Consider the following 19,286-nt stretch of genomic DNA (forward strand, 5'->3'; position numbering starts at 1 on the left):
GAAATGCTATCAGATTGTACTTTTGATTTGCGTGTCCCTGATGGCTAATGATGTTGAGCATCTTTTTTCATGTGTTCATTCACCAACATATATCTTCTTTGTCAAAATTTATGAGTTATTTGTGTTTTCTTTATCAAGTTGTTACAGTTCTGTTTATATTCTGGATACAAGTCAGTTAGACATATGTTTTGTAAAACTTCCATTCTGAGTTTGTTTTCTTTCTTAGTGATGTCTTTTGAAGCACAAATGTTTTAGTTTTGATGAAGTCCAATTTTTCTATTTTTTTCTTTAAATTTTTTTTATAAATGTTTATTTTTGAGAGAGAGGGAGTGCACAAGCAGGGAAGAGGCTGAGAGAGAGGGAGACACAGAATCTGAAGCAGGCTCCAGGCCCTGAGCTGTCAGCACAGAGCCCAGTGTGGGATTCGATCTCATGAACTGTAAGATCATGACCTAAGTCGAAGTCGGATGCTTAACCAACTGAGCCACCCAGGCGCCCTACTTATTTTTTTCTTTTATCACGCATACTTTTGGTGTCATATCTAAGAAAGCATTGCTTAATCTAAGGTTATGAAGATTTACCACTATGTTTTGTTCCAAGAATTTAATAGTTTTAACTTTTTTGGTAGTTTTATGGTTTTATTAACACAAATATGACATGTACAGAAGCTGTTTGTCTATTCATTTTCTTTGCTGTGCAGCCTGGCCTTGGGATTGGTGGCTCTAATGGCCAGCTGGGCTACTCTTTCCATAGTGGCTTTGTGGTTCTTGGAGGAGACACTGTGAGCAATCTCTGCACAGTAAGATTTGTTACACATCAGCAGCACTTTATGACATTGTGGACTAGGAACTTCCAGAAGCTACTGGACAGCATGTGCTTTGTTTTGTTATTGCTCCTGTAACCAGTGTTGGGCATCAAAATCTGACTCTTGAATCTTCTGTACACCCTGTTGTCAGTGCCTCTGGGTTTACACCGGTTGCACTTAATTTTGACATATCAGTCTGACAGGTGCCGGATGAACTTCTTGGTCCTCTTTTTTATGCTCGTGGACTTCACCAGAGGTCTGAGGGCAGCTAGGAGATGGCTGCCACCCTGCAGGCAGTGCCAAGGAAGAGAGCAGTACTTTTAACTTTTTCATTTAAGTCTTTGATTCATGTCGAGTTAATTTTTGTATGCAGTATGTGTGAGGTCAGGTTTCAGTTTCATTCTTTAGCATGTGGATATGGAGGTGGCCCGTCATCATTTGTTGATAAGACTATTCTTTCCCCATTGACTTGTCTTGCTACCCTTGTTGAGAGTTAATTGACCATAAATGCAGACATCTGTTTTTTTTCAAAAAGGTCTGAAATCTTTTGAGTTGTCTTTATCAAGAAAAATAAGGCAGAGTGTTACAGAGAGTAGTTAAATCCTTTGTTTTTCAAAATGGGATCAGGTCACCTCCCCATTAGGGATCAACCTTATGGGAGGATGCCATCTAAAATTGTATCAGTCTCCTGTGCCTTTAAAAATATTTCTTTAGTAATGGAGGAATCTTCATTTAATGTGTTATTCTTGGATTTTACCTTTATTTCGATTTGGAAATCTCCGTATTTTTAATATACAGTTCTCTTATTTTATTCACAAACATTGTAAAACATGTTGGAATTAGTCCTAGTATTATAGAGATTGGGTTCCCCCCCGCCTTGTTTTCAAAGTTTAGCTGGAGGCAGTGGTTAATTTTTAAAGGAGTCATGCTTATAAAGTTGGGATAGTGCTGAGTGGCTGATGGTCTGGTGATTCCAGCTGTAAAGTGTTTTTTGGAGAACAGAAAAACAATTTGCTTTCATTCTAGTACATAATAATTCTTGAGGTCCACTGAGTTTGTAAAAACATTGACTCAAAAAGTGAAATGAAGAATTGTTAACTACATTTTTCCTTTAGTATCTTCTAGTATTTGGAAAGGAGAATATACTTATTAAGATCTATTGAGATGAAATTGTTACCTGAATTGAGTGATAGTTAGATTACATTGACTTTAAAGTTCAGGGCATTAGCTACATATAATGTAATGCTGAAGTTCACAAGTATTTATTTCTGTTTTTCATTTGGTTCTTTTTTTTCATGACATTTTAAAAGGGGGAAGTTGTCAAAAAATATTTAAAAGGGGGAAATTTTCTTATAGGACATTTTCCAGCTCTGAAAATATCTATGGAATATGTGTTTGAATTAGTTTACTCAATGGGATTATAATAATTAAATCTATGAAGAGACTGCACAACATATGTTAGAGTGTATTGTCTTTGTACTATTTTAGTGGGCCTTGGTCCTTTGTATGTGTCCATAATATGTGGACACATTCAGTGGATATATTACCTAGAGGTCAGTTTTCCCAAAATCCAAAACATCCCAAACACAACCCTTTAAAGCTTGAAAGAAACAAAAAGTTGTGTTTTTTTTTTTTTTTAAGATGAGCAAAAATTAGAAACCTCATATTTGATTTGTATTTCAATTGACATATGGATCTTCTCTTAGGGCCATTATCTGCTTTATAAAATCTTTATCTTCTTTAAAAAGGAAAACTCAGGGTACCTGGGTGGCTAAGTCAGTTAAGTGTTCGGCTCTTGATTTCGGCCCAGGTCATGATCTCACGGTTTGTGAGTTCGAGCCCTGCATGGGGCTTCACACTGACAATTGAGGACCTGCTTGGGATTTTCTCTCTCCCTCTCTCTCTCTCTGCTCCTCCTCTACTGGAGCTCTCTTTCTCTCTCAAAATAAATAAATAAACTTGAACAAATAAATAAAAAGGGAAACTCAAAATAGATGGCATTTGAAGGAGCTCAAATGAAAACTGCTATGTCATGGAAGCAGCAGCAATGTGTGCTTCTTTAGTGCTTGCGAACACAGTGACACTAGCATTTCAGAATGGTGACTGTTGCTATTCAGAAGGCTTTCTGAGTCAGAAAGCATGTAATACATGTTTACAAAAGATCTATGTTTTTGAAAGATTCCTATTAAAAAAGTGGCTTTGAAATGAAAGATCTGGCTTTTAGGTGAGCACACTATTTGAATATTTGAAAAGTTTTCTTAATTTGTTCAGATGTATTTATCAAGCTGCATTCAGGTGTTATTCTAGGCAGTGGAGATTCAGTAGTGAATGCAACAGACACAAATTCTTGACCTTACATACCCCCTAATCAAGTGGGAGGAAGATAGAAAATAAATTTAAAAATAATAAATATATCACAGAACATATAAATTATTTTTATTATTGAAAGTAAGTCTTAAAGTAGTTTATTGTTCTTTTTCTCATTAATAAGTATGCTTTTGGATAAAAAATTATCATACATTGATAACTCTATTCCTCTTAGGGTCAGTAACACAGACCAGGACTTCTGCAGGGTAACACATTGTCAGGTGTGCAGTTTACAATTCAGGTCATGTTATTTTTTTGCTATTATGGTCATGATTCAGGTAATTTGGCTATTATTTTGCTACAAGAAGAAAAGGGTTTTGTTATAAAATCTTGTTTGTCTCAAGATTGTATAAATTTAGATTCCAAACTGGGACCTAAACTGTGAAATAGAATATCTCAGTTTGATCCTCTGGTGTACATTTTGGAGGAGAACATTTGTGAAAATATTAACCAGATACTTGTGGAATGATAAACTTGAAGTTCTTTAGTTTAGGCTTTTTGTGTTGTCTGATTTTGCAGTTGCCTTTGAGTAGATCCTTTAAAGCTGTTTTGTGACTCAGTGAAATATTATTTTGTGTAGTTGATGATGAGGGCACTCGACTCAAAGACCTAACTGGCATGGCTAGGAGGGGAGAGGAGAGCCTCTAGGATGACAGACGTCACTTACTTGACTGAGTTGTGGTGTGTCTTGGTTAGTAGTTCAGGAAGACGGCATTGGAGTTTCCATGCATTGATGGTGTCCACTATCACGACTGTATGATTTATTCTTCCTGAGAGGAGGAGCCACAAAGCAATCCTTCCTACTAGTTTGCTATTGGCTGGACTGAAAGCAAGAAGAATGAAGTAGAGTGCTTAATGTAAATACACAAGATTATGCAAATTAGTTTTCCATCATCTTTCCATTGAAGCAATCTTGGTGAATTACGTTGCCTCCCTGGTGCCTTACTTAAGTACTTGCTCTGTTTTTTTCTTCTCACCAGTGTATCATCATTTTCTTTTTAGGTGTTTGTTATCTTTTGCCTTTAAATTCATGAACCAATTGTATCCTTTTTCTTTCTTCTCTAAACATTGTTGCTTGACCTAAAAGCATTGTTTCCTTTTAGCTACTCTTTCTTGTTCTAGGAGTAACTGTAAAAAATGCCCAATTTTTGCTAAAAGTTATTACCAGTTGTTCCCAGATTTGTTTCTTATTGGAATGGTGCCAAAACCAAAAGGAAACTGTAGAGGGGGAAAAAGAAAGAACTTCACTTAGCTATTAAAATAATGACCAGTTTTATGGGAATTTTATGTGAGACTTGAGAAAATAAAACCATTTGGTTGTTTTGTTTTTATGGCATCAAAATATGATGCGCCAACAGAAAACTTATTAAGAAATATCTCAATATTGCCATTTCAAATTTTTCAGGCTGCTATCCTTGCCCAGGGCCCAACATGAATCCTATTGCTCTTGGGAGCCGTTGGCTTGCTTATGCAGAAAACAAGGTAAGGTGTGGCTCATGTTTGGATTGTTTGTAATGGAGCAAGTGTTGAAGAATTTTCCAAAGTTCATTGCCAACCAATAATGAATATTTAACTTACTAGTTTTTCTTTGGTTAGATTTTGGTTTTAATTGGGCAACCAGTAATTATCCTATCTCCCTTATTGCTTAGGATCAGTATTTGGGCTCAACTTTAATTTTCTAGGCTTGGTTTTTGTTTTTTGTTTTTTAATTTTTTATGTTTATGTGTTTATTTAATTTTAATTTTTTATTTTATTTTTAATTTTTTTTTAAATTTACATCCAAATTAGTTAGCATATAGTGAAACAATGATTTCAGGAGTGGATTCCTTAATGTCCCTTACCCATTTAGCCCATTCCCCCTCCCACAACCCCTCCAGCAGCCCTCAGTTTGTTCTTCGTATTTAAGAGTCTCTTCTGTTTTATCCCCCTCCCTGTTTTTATATTATTTTTGTTTCCCTTCCCTTATGTTCATCTGTTTTGTCTCTTAAAGTCCTCATATGAGTGAAGTCATAGGATTTTTGTCTTTCTCTGACTAATTTCACTTAGCATAATACCCTCCAGTTCCATGCACATAGTTGCAAATGGCAAGATTTCATTCTTTTTGATTGCTGAGTAATACTCCATTGTATGTATGTATGTATGTGTGTGTGTGTGTATGTATATGTATATACATATTTATACATATATATATACATATATATGTGTATGTATATATATATACACACACACACACCACATCTTCTTTATCCATTCATCCATCGATGGACATTGGGCTCTTTCCATGCTTTGGCTATTGTTGATAGTGCTGCTGTAAACATGGGGGTGCATGTGCCCTTTCGAAACAGCACACCTGTATCCCGTGGATCAATGCCTGTATCCCTTGGATCAGTGCAATAGCTGGGTTGTAGGGTAGTTCTATTTTTAGTTTTTGGAAGAACCTCCATACTGTTTTCCAGAGTGGCTGCACCAGCTTGCATTCCCACCAACAATGCAAAAGATATCCTCTTTCTCCGCATCCTCGCCAATATCTGTTGTTGCCGGAGTTGTTAATGTTTGCCATTCTGACAGCTGTGAGGTGGTATCTCATTGTGGTTTTGATTTGTATTTCCCTGATGATGAATGATGTTGAGCATTTTTTCATGAGTCGGTTGCCCATCTGGATGTCTTCGTTGGAGAAGTGTCTATTCATGTCTTTTGCCCATTTCTTCCCTGGATTATTTGCCTTTTGGGTGTTGAGTTTGATAAGTGCTTTATAAATTTTGGATACTAACCCTTTATCTGATATGTCATTTGCAAATATCTTCTCCCATTCTGTCAGTTGCCTTTTAGTTTTGCTATGTGTTTATTTTGAGAGAGAGAGAGAGAGAGAGAGAGAGAGAGAGAGAATGAATTCCAAGCAGGCTCCTTGCTGCCAGCACAGAGCCTAACGCCGGGCTTGAACTCACCAGCTCAGGACCTGAGTCGAAACCAAGAGTTGGATGCTTAACTGAGCCACCCAGGCACTCCTAGGCTTGGTTTGTTTGTTTGTTTGTTTACTTTTAATGTTTATTTTGAGAGAGAGAGAAAGACAGAGCATGAGCAGGGGAGGGGCAGAGAGAGAGGAAGATACAGACTCTGAAGCAGGCTCAGGCTCTGAGCTGTCAGCACAGAGGCCGATGTGGGGCTCAAACTTACGAACTGTGAGATCATGACCTGAGCGAAGTCGGGCGCTCAACCGACTGAGCCACCCAGCTGCCCCTAGACTTGTTTTTTTATAGAGAACTTTACTCCATCGATCTTAGGCACAGCATTGATACTACTTTAATAGCTTCTGTGGAGCTAGAAATCAGGGGGCAGGAATGACTTAAAAAAAATTTTTTTTTAAATGTATTAATTTTGAAAGAGCATGAGTGGAGGAGGGACAGAGAGAGAGGGAGACATAGAATTCGCTCCAGGTTCCGAGTGGTCAGCACAGAGCCCGATGTGGGGCTCAAACTTGTGAACCGTGAGCTCATGACCTGAGCCAAAGTCGGCTGCTTAACTGACTGAGTCATCCAGGCGCCCCAGGAATGACTTTGTTTTTATTGGTAGATTGGGAACTGAGGCATAGAATAATTTAATTGATGTTATGTGTCTACAACTAAATCTAAACAAGGGTTAAACTATTTGTCTTAATAATTAAATCGTAGGTGATCACATTTTGTTGAATCTTTTAGTTGTTTTTATGTTTTATTTATGTCCAATTCAAAACCAAAGACAAATTGAATTTTCAGAAAGAAAATGTGAAATCTTTTTTATACCATTTAGTGCCCTTCATGTGAATATAGGATGAAATCTAAAAAATATTACAGACTTCAAAGAAGATTATCATTTTTTGTTTCATTTTAGTTTGCTTGTATAGTTATATATTGAGATAATAGCAGAATAATAGGAAATAATATTTATTGAAGAGTTCTTAACACAAATCTGGATATGGTAAGTACAATAATTATTTGGAGAAACTACATAGCATGTAAATCTCTGGAATTCACAAAATCAAGAAACTACTGCAGAAAGTTATTTTTGTAGATGAATTCCTTGATACTTTTTCCAAAATTCTGTTTGCTACAGATAGATACTTTGTATCTTACTGAATGCCATGTTTATGCTCCATTCTGTTATTTCTCTTCATTTTCTAGTATATCTCATAAAAATAGCTCTTTACAAATTACTCTTTTCAAACAAGACAAGAGGCATACAATTCAGTGTGGTAACATAATGGTGTCTTCAAATGTTTAAATATATAATACATTTCTTTGAGTGCTGGAGACATCCAACAAGAAGATGTATAAATTGTCCCTTGGTTCTTGTAGATGTATTCTCACATGTGGGAAAGTACCCATTTAGAATTGTAGGTGATATGCAAATAGTTACATATCGTTTTCTAGCAGAGGAAACTCCCTTCACAGATACATACTGGGTATGTGCCAGTTATCTTGCTTGTCTTGCCTTTGTAGAGATATGTGTTGATAATATCTAGCATTACATACAGAGATCAGAAAGTGTAGTGGCATTTATGGGGAGTTTGCTAATCAGATAGCTCTACCATCCTTTGGAAGAAATATTTTCAGATACATGTATTTCCAATAGCATTTATGTAAATGCTAGTATTTATTAACAGTTTCTGATTGTTTTAGTACCAGTGTCTGATTGCTTTGGTTTTGGGGCTGAGTGTGGAATTGCAAACTTAATTGAATTTTGGAGTAACAATCTTTTTTAATGAAAATGCTTTTTGACTAAAATTTTAAGCAAGACGCCATATATACTGATTGGGTTTGCCTTTCTGTGGTTCTCTTTATTTTATTTTATTTTATTTTATTTTTTATTTTTTAAACTTTACATCCAAATTAGTTAGCATATAGTGCAACAATGATTTCAGGAGTAGATTCCTTAGTGCCCCTTACCCATTTAGCCCATCCCCCCTCCCACAACCCTTCCAGTAACCCTCTGTTTGTTCTCCATATTTAAGAGTCTCTTATATTTTGTCCCCTCCATGTTTTTATTTTTGTTTCCCTTCCCTTATGTTCATCTGTTTTGTCTCTTAAAGTCCTCATATGAGTGAAGTCATAGGATTTTTGTCTTTCTCTTGACTGACTAATTTCACTTAGCATAATACCCTCCAGTTCCATGCACATAGTTGCAAATGGCAAGATTTCATTCTTTTTGATTGCCAAGTAATACTCCATTTTACATATATATATATATATATATATATATATATATATATATATATCACACCACATATATATATGAATGGATAAAGAAGATGTGGTGTGTGTATATATATATATACACACACCACATCTTCTTTATCCATTCATCCATCAATGGACATTTCGGCTCTTTCCATACTTTGGCTATTGTTGATAGTGCTGCTATAAACATGGGGGTACATGTGCCCTTTCGAAACAGCACACCTTTTTTCTGTGGATCAATGTGTAGTAGTGCACTTGCTGAGTCGTAGGGTAGTTCTATTTTTAGTTTTTTGAGGAACTTCCATACTGTTTTCCAGAGTGGCTGCACCAGCTTGCATTCCATAAATGGTTCTTTTTAAATGTACTTTTAACTAGGAAAGCTTATAGAAAAGTTGTAAGAATAAATATAGTACAAATAGCACAAAGCACACCCATATATCTTTTACTCAGATTGACCTTTTAATTATTTCAGAGTAAGTTGCATATATCACATTACTCCTAAATACTTAGTCAATTTAATCTTTTTTTTTTTTTTTTTTTTGAGAGAGAGAGAGCGAGCGAGAGAGAGAGCACAAGTGGGGGAAGGGCAGAGGGAGAGGGTTCATCTAGCATCTGCCCTGTCTCAGCCCTGGAATCTGCTACTTCTTATTTTCCTGGTTCCTTTTAATGGGCCAGAACTTTAGATACTTAGCTTTGTCCAGTAGATGTGCTCATTGTTACTGGGGTGTTTTTACTTCTAGACACTTTCAGTGGACAAAGTTTGGAAACACACATACTTCTATGCATACATAATGGGAAAATATACAAATACATATATGTATTTGTACACCTGTACACACACACACACACACACACACGTATTTTGGAAATGAAGGTTAGACATTGGTATTTTCCACAGGATTCTTTCCTTTCATCCTCCATTTATTTCTTATTTATATGTTCCTTGTTTCGCATGGGAGACTCTGATATCACACATTTATTTCATTTGTTGAATCCTATAATGGCAAAAGTAATTGCAGAATTGTTTGCTCACACAACTACAAATATCAAGCCAAATAAAAAGAGTTCAGGATTTCTTGTAGTTCTCTCCAGTCCCACTGCTGCCCCAAACTGAAGATATACAGTCAAATACTGTGTTCAAATATTACTTTGATTAGATTATCCTTATCTCTCCCTTTCTGCCTTCCTTCATTGTTGTTACAGTTTTCATTTGATATCTAATTACATACACTTACCTTTATTTTTATGTTTTATTTACTTGCTTATATATTTCATTGTTATATGTATTTATATTTCCCTTTCTTTCCAAAAGATTAAATAATATACTTGCTCTTTTGTATGTTGCCTTTTAACTTATATTTTTTGAAAATCAGTCCATTTTATAGAGGTTTGCACTACAGAAATTTCTGATTCATCTTTAATTTTGATGAATTGAGTTGCAAGTGTAATTTTCTAACAAGTCTAAAGTTTTAAACAAAAATTTCTGGCTTAGTTATGTTTGTGTTGAAATGCTGACTCGGTTTCAGTTGAATTGAAAAAGTGATAGTGTTGCTTATTTTCACATATTTATCCTTGATTATTTTAATTACTGGAAGCAGAGAAAAGATGGTAGTATTTCCAAGATAATGTCTTTCATTGCATATGTGGCAGGAGGCAGCAGAGGGATAACTTGCATAATTCTTTGAAATTGTATTTATGACTGAATGAGCGAGTGAGTGAATGAAAGGGATACTTTTTATTAGCTGAAATGATCACTTTCAAACTACCTGTTTTCCCCTATGTGAAATCACATTTGTGATCATCTGTCATTTGAAAAATTTCCTCACTACTGGCCTTGAAATTTGCTCATGCAACAACACGTTTAGTGTGGCAGCTTGACATTTCATATCAGACTTCTAAAGATACCCCATTATAACATATTATTATTGCTTTGAGCAATTGCTTTTCAATGTAGTGTCGGCGATATAAAAATTTTGATTTTAGAAGAATAAAAAGGTGACATTCATATTTATCAAATAATCATGTTTTAAATCATATAAGCATTTTTGTTTTTATGTTTTGAAAGAGGTAGATTCTTTCTGAATTATGTAGGCTTTTAAAATCATAACACAATGTGGAGCTTTTCTAATACTCTAAAATTGTCATTTTATTTTTTTAATTTTTAAAAAGTTTATTTGTTTATTTTTGAGAGAGAGAGAGTGAGCAAGCAGGGAAGTGGCAGGGAGGGAGGGAGGGAGGGAGAGAGAGAGAGAGAGTCCCAAGAAGGCTCCGTGCTGTCAGCACAGAGCCTGATGCAGGTCTCGAACCCACAAACTCTGAGAAAATGACCTGTGCTGAAACCAAGATTGGATGCTTTACCAACAGAGCCACCCAGGTGCCCCTGTCATTTTATTAAAAAAATTTTTTTTTAAATATAAAGATCTGCCTTTTAGTTTTGTTGGTTGTTTCCTTTGCTGTGCAGAAGCTTTTTATCTTCATAAGGTCCCAGTATTTCACTTTTGCTTTTAATTCCCTTGCCTTTGGGGATGTGTCGAGTAAGAGATTGCTACGGCTGAGGTCAGAGAGGTCTTTTCCTGCTTTCTTCTCTAAGGTTCTGATGGTTTCCTGTCTCACATTTAGGTCCTTTATCCATTTTGAGTTTATTTTTGTAAATGGTGTGAGAAAGTGGTCTAGTTTCAACCTTCTGCATGTTGCTGTCCAGTTCTCCCAGCACCATTTGTTAAAGAGGCTGTCTTTTTTCCATTGGATGTTCTTTCCTGCTTTGTCAAAGATGAGTTGGCCATACGTTTGTGGGTATAGTTCTGGGGTTTCTATTCTATTCCATTGGTCTGTGTGTCTGTTTTTGTGCCAATACCATGCTGTCTTGATGATGACAGCTTTGTAGTAGAGGCTAAAGTCTGGGATTGTGATGCCTCCTGCTTTGGTCTTCTTCTTCAAAATTCCTTTGGCTATTCGGGGCCTTTTGTGGTTTCATATGAATTTTAGGATTGCTTGTTCTAGTTTCGAGAAGAATGCTGGTGCAATTTTGATTGGGATTGCATTGAATGTGTAGATAGCTTTGGGTAGTATTGACATTTTGACAATATTTATTTTTCCAATCCATGAGCAGGGAATGTCTTTCCATTTCTTTAAATCTTCTTCAATTACCTTCATAAGCTAACCCAGTGAAGAAATGGGCAGAAAACATGAATAGACACTTCTCTAAAGAAGACATCCAGATGGCCAACAGGCACATGAAAAGATGTTCAGCGTCGCTCCTTATCAGGGAAATACAAATCAAACCCACACTCAGGTATCACCTCACGCCAGTCAGAGTGGCCAAAATGAACAAATCAGGAGACTATAGATGCTGGAGAGGATGTGGAGAAACGGGAACCCTCTTGCACTGTTGGTGGGAATGCAAATTGGTGCAGCCGCTCTGGAAAGCAGTGTGGAGGTTCCTCAGAAAATTAAAAATAGACCTACCCTATGACCCAGCAATAGCACTGCTAGGAATTTACCCAAGGGATACAGGAGTACTGATGCATAGGGGCACTTGTACCCCAATGTTTATAGCAGCACGCTCAACAATAGCCAAATTATGGAAAGAGCCTAAATGCCCATCAACTGATGAATGGATAAAGAAATTGTGGTTTATATACACAATGGAATACTACGTGGCAATGAGAAAAAATGAAATATGGCCTTTTGTAGCAAAGTGGATGGAACTGGAGAGTGTGATGCTAAGTGAAATAAGCCATACAGAGAAAGACAGATACCATATGGTTTCACTCTTATGTGGATCCTGAGAAACTTAACAGGAACCCATGGGGGAGGGGAAGGAAAAAAAAAAAAAAAAAAGGACGTTAGAGTGGGAGAGAGCCAAAGCATAAGAGACTGTTAAAAACTGAGAACAAACTGAGGGTTGATGGGGGGTGAGAGGGAGGGGAGGGTGGGTGATGGGTATTGAGGAGGACACCTTTTGGGATGAGTACTGGGTGTTGTATGGAAACCAATTTGTCAATAAATTTCATATATATATAAAAAAATAAATAAATATAAAGATCTGGCTAATGAATTAAAAAACCCTAAATTTAGGAAGTGTAGGAGCAGTGGAGATTTTAATCCGGGTTTATTGCTTTAGTCCATGAGAGAATCATGCTATCAAACTAGTGATTCACTTTGAAAATTGAATCAAAGTGAATTGATTTGGTTGGTTTATTTACATCAGTCGTGACTAAAGGCACGTCTTTTTCATTCTGTGGTAATACTAGTAAGCCCTCTGAAGTGGACAGCTACTATATGCCTCACAGTTGATTTATGCATGGTTTGTGCCACTATTCCCCTGACTTAATTGAAAATGGAAATATGATAAATTATTTTGCCTCTTTTTTGGCTTTTCTTTTACCATCTTTATGTAGGAATTAAGAGGACAAAACCTCCAATTTGCTAGTATGTTAAATATTTAATGTTAGAAAGTCAAGTCTAAGTCCTTTGATTATGTTTTAAAATTTATTTGTGGAATGGCGGCCAGATCCCAAATACTACCATTTTAGAGTTTATGAATTCTTAAAGACTATTCATCTGATAATTAAAAATTGTATTTGAGCATGACACTGCCTGAGTGGCACCAGTAGATTACAAAAAGAGGGAAAAGTGTCTTGGCAGGGCTTTTAGCTGTTTGCCTGAAACACTCATACAAACATTCACCCCTCCCACCGTCATTCTGCTTGATAAATAAGCTCTGTCCTAATAGCCTGTAGAATTAAACAGTTTAATAGGAATAACTTTCTGCCTTTTCTCTCTGTCTCTTTTTCCAGTTGATTCGATGTCATCAGTCCCGTGGTGGAGCCTGTGGAGACAACATTCAGTCTTATACTGCCACCGTCATTAGTGCTGCTAAAGTGAGTATTGAGTAGTCCCTAGGAATTGTGATTTTGTGGAGTAAGTATCAGGTTTCTCTCCTGAATTGTGTTGAAATTTTTCCTTCCCTTTTTGTTCACAAATGTGGAATAAACTTAAGTAAGTCAGAATATTTTTGCCACTCGTGAAGATTGATGACTACATAATTAGATATTTAATCTCTTAAGGTTCATAAATCATACATTATTTTCTATTATAATGATTATAGGGTTTGTATTTATCAAATTTTAAATAGTGAAGTCTGTTAGCTAGATTAAAGTCTATTATATAATTAATAACACTTTTGAGAGAAGTTTTATATATATGTTTTAAGTAGTGACTTCTGGGTTCTTTTTCTGTGATTTCCATCATTCCATCTATACTGACATCCTTTTGTATCTTCGAACATTTATGAATCTTCTTCATGTAAAAAGAATATTATTCCTTAAGAAAACTTGAGTCAAACCCCTGGCACATTCAAAGACTCTTTCATGTCACAGGGCTGCCCTCTGTGTGTTTGTCAAGTGAGCTCTGTTTGTGTGTGTGTGAGGGTTAATTTTGATGATGGCTCTTAAACTTTATGCTGATTATAAGGTATTCTTATAATCACTATCCTTTTGAATTGTGAAGTATACAACAAAACAATTCTAATAATAGGGATGACATAGTGAATCTAAATGACAGTATGTAATAGAAAGCACAACTATTCAGAAAAGAACAACAGTTTAAAGCAAACCACAGGGAGGGAATGAAAGGTCACACTGTTTTATGTAAAACAAATACAAAAATACTTCAAGATTGATCACAAGTACTTACATGATATGCTTTAGAATGTGTTCCTTGGTTTGATGAGAGAAGCATTACATATTTTTTACTCAGAAAGGAAATGAAATACTGAATGTCTTTATGCTTACAGCACTATATACTTTCGATTTTAGAATGTTCAAAAAAATGGCTTACTTTTCTCCATTGTGTATGTAAAAATTATGATGGTTTTTTCAGTGAAGAGAATTCTGAGACAGAGTAGCCAGCATCAGTGTTCTTCTATAGTTAGTTTATAATAGATCCACAAAATATACCAATGAGATCTAGTTCTCATGTATTATATTCCTTTTAGACTTATCTGTGCCATACATGTTAATTAGGATAGTTCATTGTATTATCATTTGAATAATTTTCAGTTCTGTGGTAGTGGACAGCTTTTCAGGTCTTCTTTGCTATAATGTGTTTGTGTGCTTACGTAAAAGAAAACTGACCTGCTTCATTCAGTAACAGTTTTGCTGTTTAACTTTTAGCTGAATGTGGACATGTGGACAAACTCTAGTTAAATGAGGCTAGAGTTAATGTGCTTGGAAAAGAACAAGTTTGAACTCTCCAGTTTTCTATACCACATATTGAGAACTGTGAGGGATAAGCTCATGTCTTCCACATTTTAAATTCTCAGAAATTATAATGATGACAACACTCTAATCCAATCAGTTTCCAATAGACCATTGGTCACCAGTGGAATTGGTGTTGATTGAAATTCATCATTAGCTCAGGCAGTTGATAAAATTCTGCCATTGACCCTTGAATAAAGTAGTTAATATTTAATTTTTGTTTAAATGCTTTTGCCTGATTTTTAAAAACATTTTTACTTATTTTTTTAATGTTTATTTATTTTTGAGAGAGAGAGAGTGCAAGAGGGGAGGGACGGAGGGGGGGCGGCGGCTTAGAGGATCTGAAGCAGGCTTTGTGCTGATAGCAGCAAGCCCGATGTGGCACCTGAACTCACAAACCTGGAGATCATGACCTGAGCCGAAGTTGGACACTCAACTGACTGAGCCACTGAGGCACCCCGCTTTTGTCTGATTTTAATGCTTATCCATGCTCCTATTTATAAATTTACAAAATGAAAGAAAAACGAAACCATAAACATAAAAGTTACCCATTTCTTTTTTTTCCCCCACATTTTTATTTAAATTCCAGCTAGTTAACATACAGTTGCAACATGAGTTTCAGGTGTAGAATTTAGTGATTCATCACCCACATACAACACCTGGTGCTCATCACAAGTGCCCTCCTTTTTACCCATCACCTATTTAACCCATCCCCCTGCCCACCCCACCTCCAGTAGCCCTCAGTTTGTTCTCTATGGTTAAGTGTCTGTTTCTGATTTGCTTCTGTTTTTTTTCCCCCTTATGTTCATTTGTTTTGTTTCTTACACATACGAGTGAAATCATGTTTTTTGTCTTTCTCTGACTTCTCTTGCTCTCTAGTTCCATCCATACTGTTGTAAATGGCAAGATTTCATTCTTTTTTATAGCTGAGTAATATTCCATATGTACATATTATATATCCATCTTCTATATCCATTCATCAGTCAGTGGACACCTGGGCTCTTTCCGTAGTTTGGCTCTTGTTGATAATGCTGCTATAAATATACAATAGGGTGCATATATTCCTTTGAATCAGTATTTTTGTATCCTTTGGGTTGGTACCCAGTAGTGCAATTGCTGGGTTGTAAGATAGTTCTATTTTAATGTTTATTTTTGAGAGAGAGAGAGAGCGAGAGCGAGAGCGAGCAAGTGAGCATGAGTGAGGAAGGGGCAGAGAGAGAAGGAGACACAGAATCCTAAGCAGGCTCCAGGCTCTGAGCTGTCAGCACAGAGCCCTATGTGAGGCTTGAATTCACCAACTGCAAGATCATGACTTGAGCTGAAGTTGGACGCTTAACTGATGGAGCCACCCAGGTGCCCCAGATAGTTCTATTTTTAACTTTTTGAGGAACTTCCATACTGTTTTCCAGAGTGGCTGCACAAGTTTGCATTCCCACCAGTACTGTAAGGGGGGCTCCCCTTTCTTCGCATCCTCACCAAACCTTTGTTTCCTGTGTTGTTGATTTTAGCCATTCTGACAGGAATGAGGTGATATCTCATTGTAGATTTGATTTGTATTTCCCTGATGATGAGTGATGTTGAGCATCTTTTCATGTGTCTGTTAGCCATCTGTAAAGTCACCCATTTCTTGAGTCTTACTGGACTTACCAGGTAGTAAAATCCATATTGTACACTGCCTTTTAAACTTATGTGTAACTTATATGCCATGAAATATTTTTGAAAACACTTTCATATGTAATATTTATGTACTTATGGACTCCTGTGTTACCATGAATGTTTTGAGATTTACTTAAAAATATTAAGTTAATTTGGTATTTAGTACTAGTATTTAGTTATTTTCCTGAAATTCTACCAGAAATAGAATGATCCTTCATTTCACTTTCAAGGTATGGATATTTTATATAGGAAAGATTGGAAAGTTGAGATGATTTTGCCTCCTAAGTGGTAATTTCTTCTAGTAAGATATTAGATACAAGAAACTTTGTGGGTAAATTAGCTTTCTGAGGTATAAGGCAGTTCCAGTTTTCCATGGTAGGTACATCAGAATTAAGTAGTCTTTGTTACTATTACATTATGTATTATACTTCTATTTATATTAGTATATTCACTTATGAAAATTCATCATGATGTACACTTATAATTCCTGTACTTTTCTGTATGAGGGAATATAAGTTTACTAAGAAAAGAACAATGTCACGTATATATCTTCAGGCCTAGAAACCTTTTCCAGAGAATGCTCACATTTAAGAATGAACAATGGCAATATTACAAAGACTCTTCCATAGAATAAGAGATAATGCCTAATATTGTTTTATGATGCAGGATGACCTTGAATCTTGACAAGAGCATTGTGAAAAAGGAAAACTATAGTCCTGTCTTACTCATGAACATGAAAAATCCTGAAAAATCCTGAACAAAATATTAGCAGAGAAAAATTAAATATGTTGTAAGGATAATGTGTCCCAATCCAGTTGGGATAATTCCATAATATAAGGCTGGTTTATTACTCAAAATCAATGAATGTAATTTGTACATGAACAGAATAAAGGAGAAAAATTATATGATTATCTTAATATATACACAAAAAGGGTTTGATAAAATCAAACATATATGCATTGATAAAGTCTTTTAGTAAATAGTGATCATTTCTGGTTCTCTAGAATTCAGTTTTTTCTCAAATTACCAAATTGTTTAAATGTAGTAAACATAGTTAATATAAAGTCTTCCTGATAACTCCAATGTCTGGCTTCTTTTTGGGTGTATTTTTATTGTTTGCTATTTTTGCTGGTTCTCACTAATGATGTCTTGACTCCTTGTTTGCCAGAATTTATTTTAAAAATCTGTAGAAACAAGTTTGAATTTGAGATACCAGAGTTCTGTGCCACTCTTAGTCTTGGACCCTCCTAATCCAGTTTCAGGGATTGAGTTCCTTAAGGAATTTAAAGCTCACCTGAAATAGTTATGGGAGCCTGATTACTACAGATTAACTATTATTTCTATTGTTGTGTTCCTTTGTGCCTCAACCAAAAACATGGAAACTCATTAGATAGATCCCCTTGGACATGACCACCTAGTACCACAGGTCCATCAAAAACACCACTCAGTCTCTTAGAAGTCTCCTCTAGAATCATCAGATCCATCTAGGCCTAAATACCCAACTCACATGTGTGCGATTTTCTTGTTCTCTTGGATTTGGATCTAGAAGCTCTCTACTATCTTGTTAAATATTCAATACCTTTAAGCAGAGTTAAAAAAAAAATTCTCGGTTATCCTACTTGCTTTCATTGGTAGGATTGATCTGATTTACCTAGCCTGCCATTATTGAAAATAGAAAATAAAATTTCTATTTATTTTCTGCCTACTTATTTATCTACTTAGAAATGATAAAAAAGGTAATTTTTGAGATACAAAATGGAAAATATTTAAAAAACCATGTAGTATGTGCTCCTTAAAATACTAATCTTAAAATATTAACTTTGAGGAACTTGTGAAATCACTTTTTCTGAAAGTGATTACTTGTCAAATCACTTTTTCTGAAAGATTAATCATTAATATTTTTCTCTTGCTGATGACAGCTGCTTATATGACTTCATAGAGGTTAACCACTTTGTTATACAGAAGGACTCATTATTAAATTTTTATTCTTATTTTTTGTCTCACTAGATACTTGTAAGCAAAAATATATTAATTGCATATGTACTTGGATCTCCTTAGAGGAAATAATGTTTTTACAGTTTCTCTGGATTTTCAAATAGTGGTTAAAATTTATCTTTCTACTTCTAGATTTTTCTCTTTGTTTTTCCAAATAATTTATTTGGCTTTCCTTATAAAGAATATAATGGTGATGAATTCTCTGTGGCAGTGCTAAGGGGAAAAATTTAATACTTAAATAGTTCAAATTGGGTTATTTTGATACATTTGTAAAATCTTGGTCCATATTTCCTAGTTACCACATATTACCACCTATTTGATTTTTCCTTTTAATGTGTTTTAACCCCAGTGTGGTAAATTGATTTAGTAAATATGCCTCTTTTTTCCCCCTGGTTATCTGATAACTTCTTAATGACAACTAACAGCTTTTGTGAGAGCAGCACCATTAGCACTAATGGACAGGGGTGGACAGCTGATATGGCATGAGAAAGGTTAAAGATGACTAGTGACCCTTTGACAAATCTGTCTGCACACAACAGAATAAGTACCATGCTCATTTGAATTTTTGGTCTGAGTGGATTATCTGACATATTTGTTATAATCTTACATTCAGCTCTCTTACGAGATAGAGTTTGGTCCTGTGGATACTCCTGTTAAGGTTAGTCAGGAATATGGTAAACTTTTTAGCTACCTCAGGCTGTGAAGACACTCAGTGTAAGTTAATATCTCCATTTGGCCAAATTAGATTTTTTTTAGTCCTAATTTTTACTGAGTCTTCATCCTTTTTTTGGTATGTTGAGGAAATTATCAGGTATGTATACACTCTTTTGACTAAAATGTAATGAAAAGACTACTCTGAGGTGATTTAGATATTTAAATATGTTATATAACACTATTAAATAACATTATATATTTCTTCTGGACAATGTGTTTGAGTGTAACATGGAAACAAATTTCTTCTAGAAGCAAAGGTCTTTATTGATGCAGAAA

At 35.5% G+C, this 19,286-nt stretch overlaps 1 protein-coding gene and 1 pseudogene across 6 annotated transcripts in view; one reads left to right on the forward strand and one right to left on the reverse strand.

The window, feature by feature from the left end:
• The window catches only part of BCAS3 (BCAS3 microtubule associated cell migration factor), a 616,861-nt gene that overhangs the window by 159,981 nt on the left and 437,594 nt on the right, over positions 1 to 19,286 (forward strand). For all 6 annotated transcript variants that reach the window (XM_047080915.1, XM_047080917.1, XM_047080916.1 and 3 more), the window contains 2 exons: positions 4,578 to 4,654; positions 13,185 to 13,268. In XM_047080915.1, the coding sequence (XP_046936871.1) occupies positions 4,578 to 4,654; positions 13,185 to 13,268 (161 nt within the window). The remainder of the gene's footprint in view (positions 1 to 4,577; positions 4,655 to 13,184; positions 13,269 to 19,286) is intronic.
• On the reverse strand, positions 677 to 3,792 carry LOC124513087 (60S ribosomal protein L32-like; annotated as a pseudogene).

This window comes from Lynx rufus, unplaced genomic scaffold (assembly GCF_022079265.1).
Source record: "Lynx rufus isolate CCGP_SWC_20201006 ecotype Redwood Valley unplaced genomic scaffold, mLynRuf1.p SCAF_18, whole genome shotgun sequence".
In the NCBI taxonomy this organism is placed as follows: domain Eukaryota; kingdom Metazoa; phylum Chordata; class Mammalia; order Carnivora; family Felidae; genus Lynx; species Lynx rufus.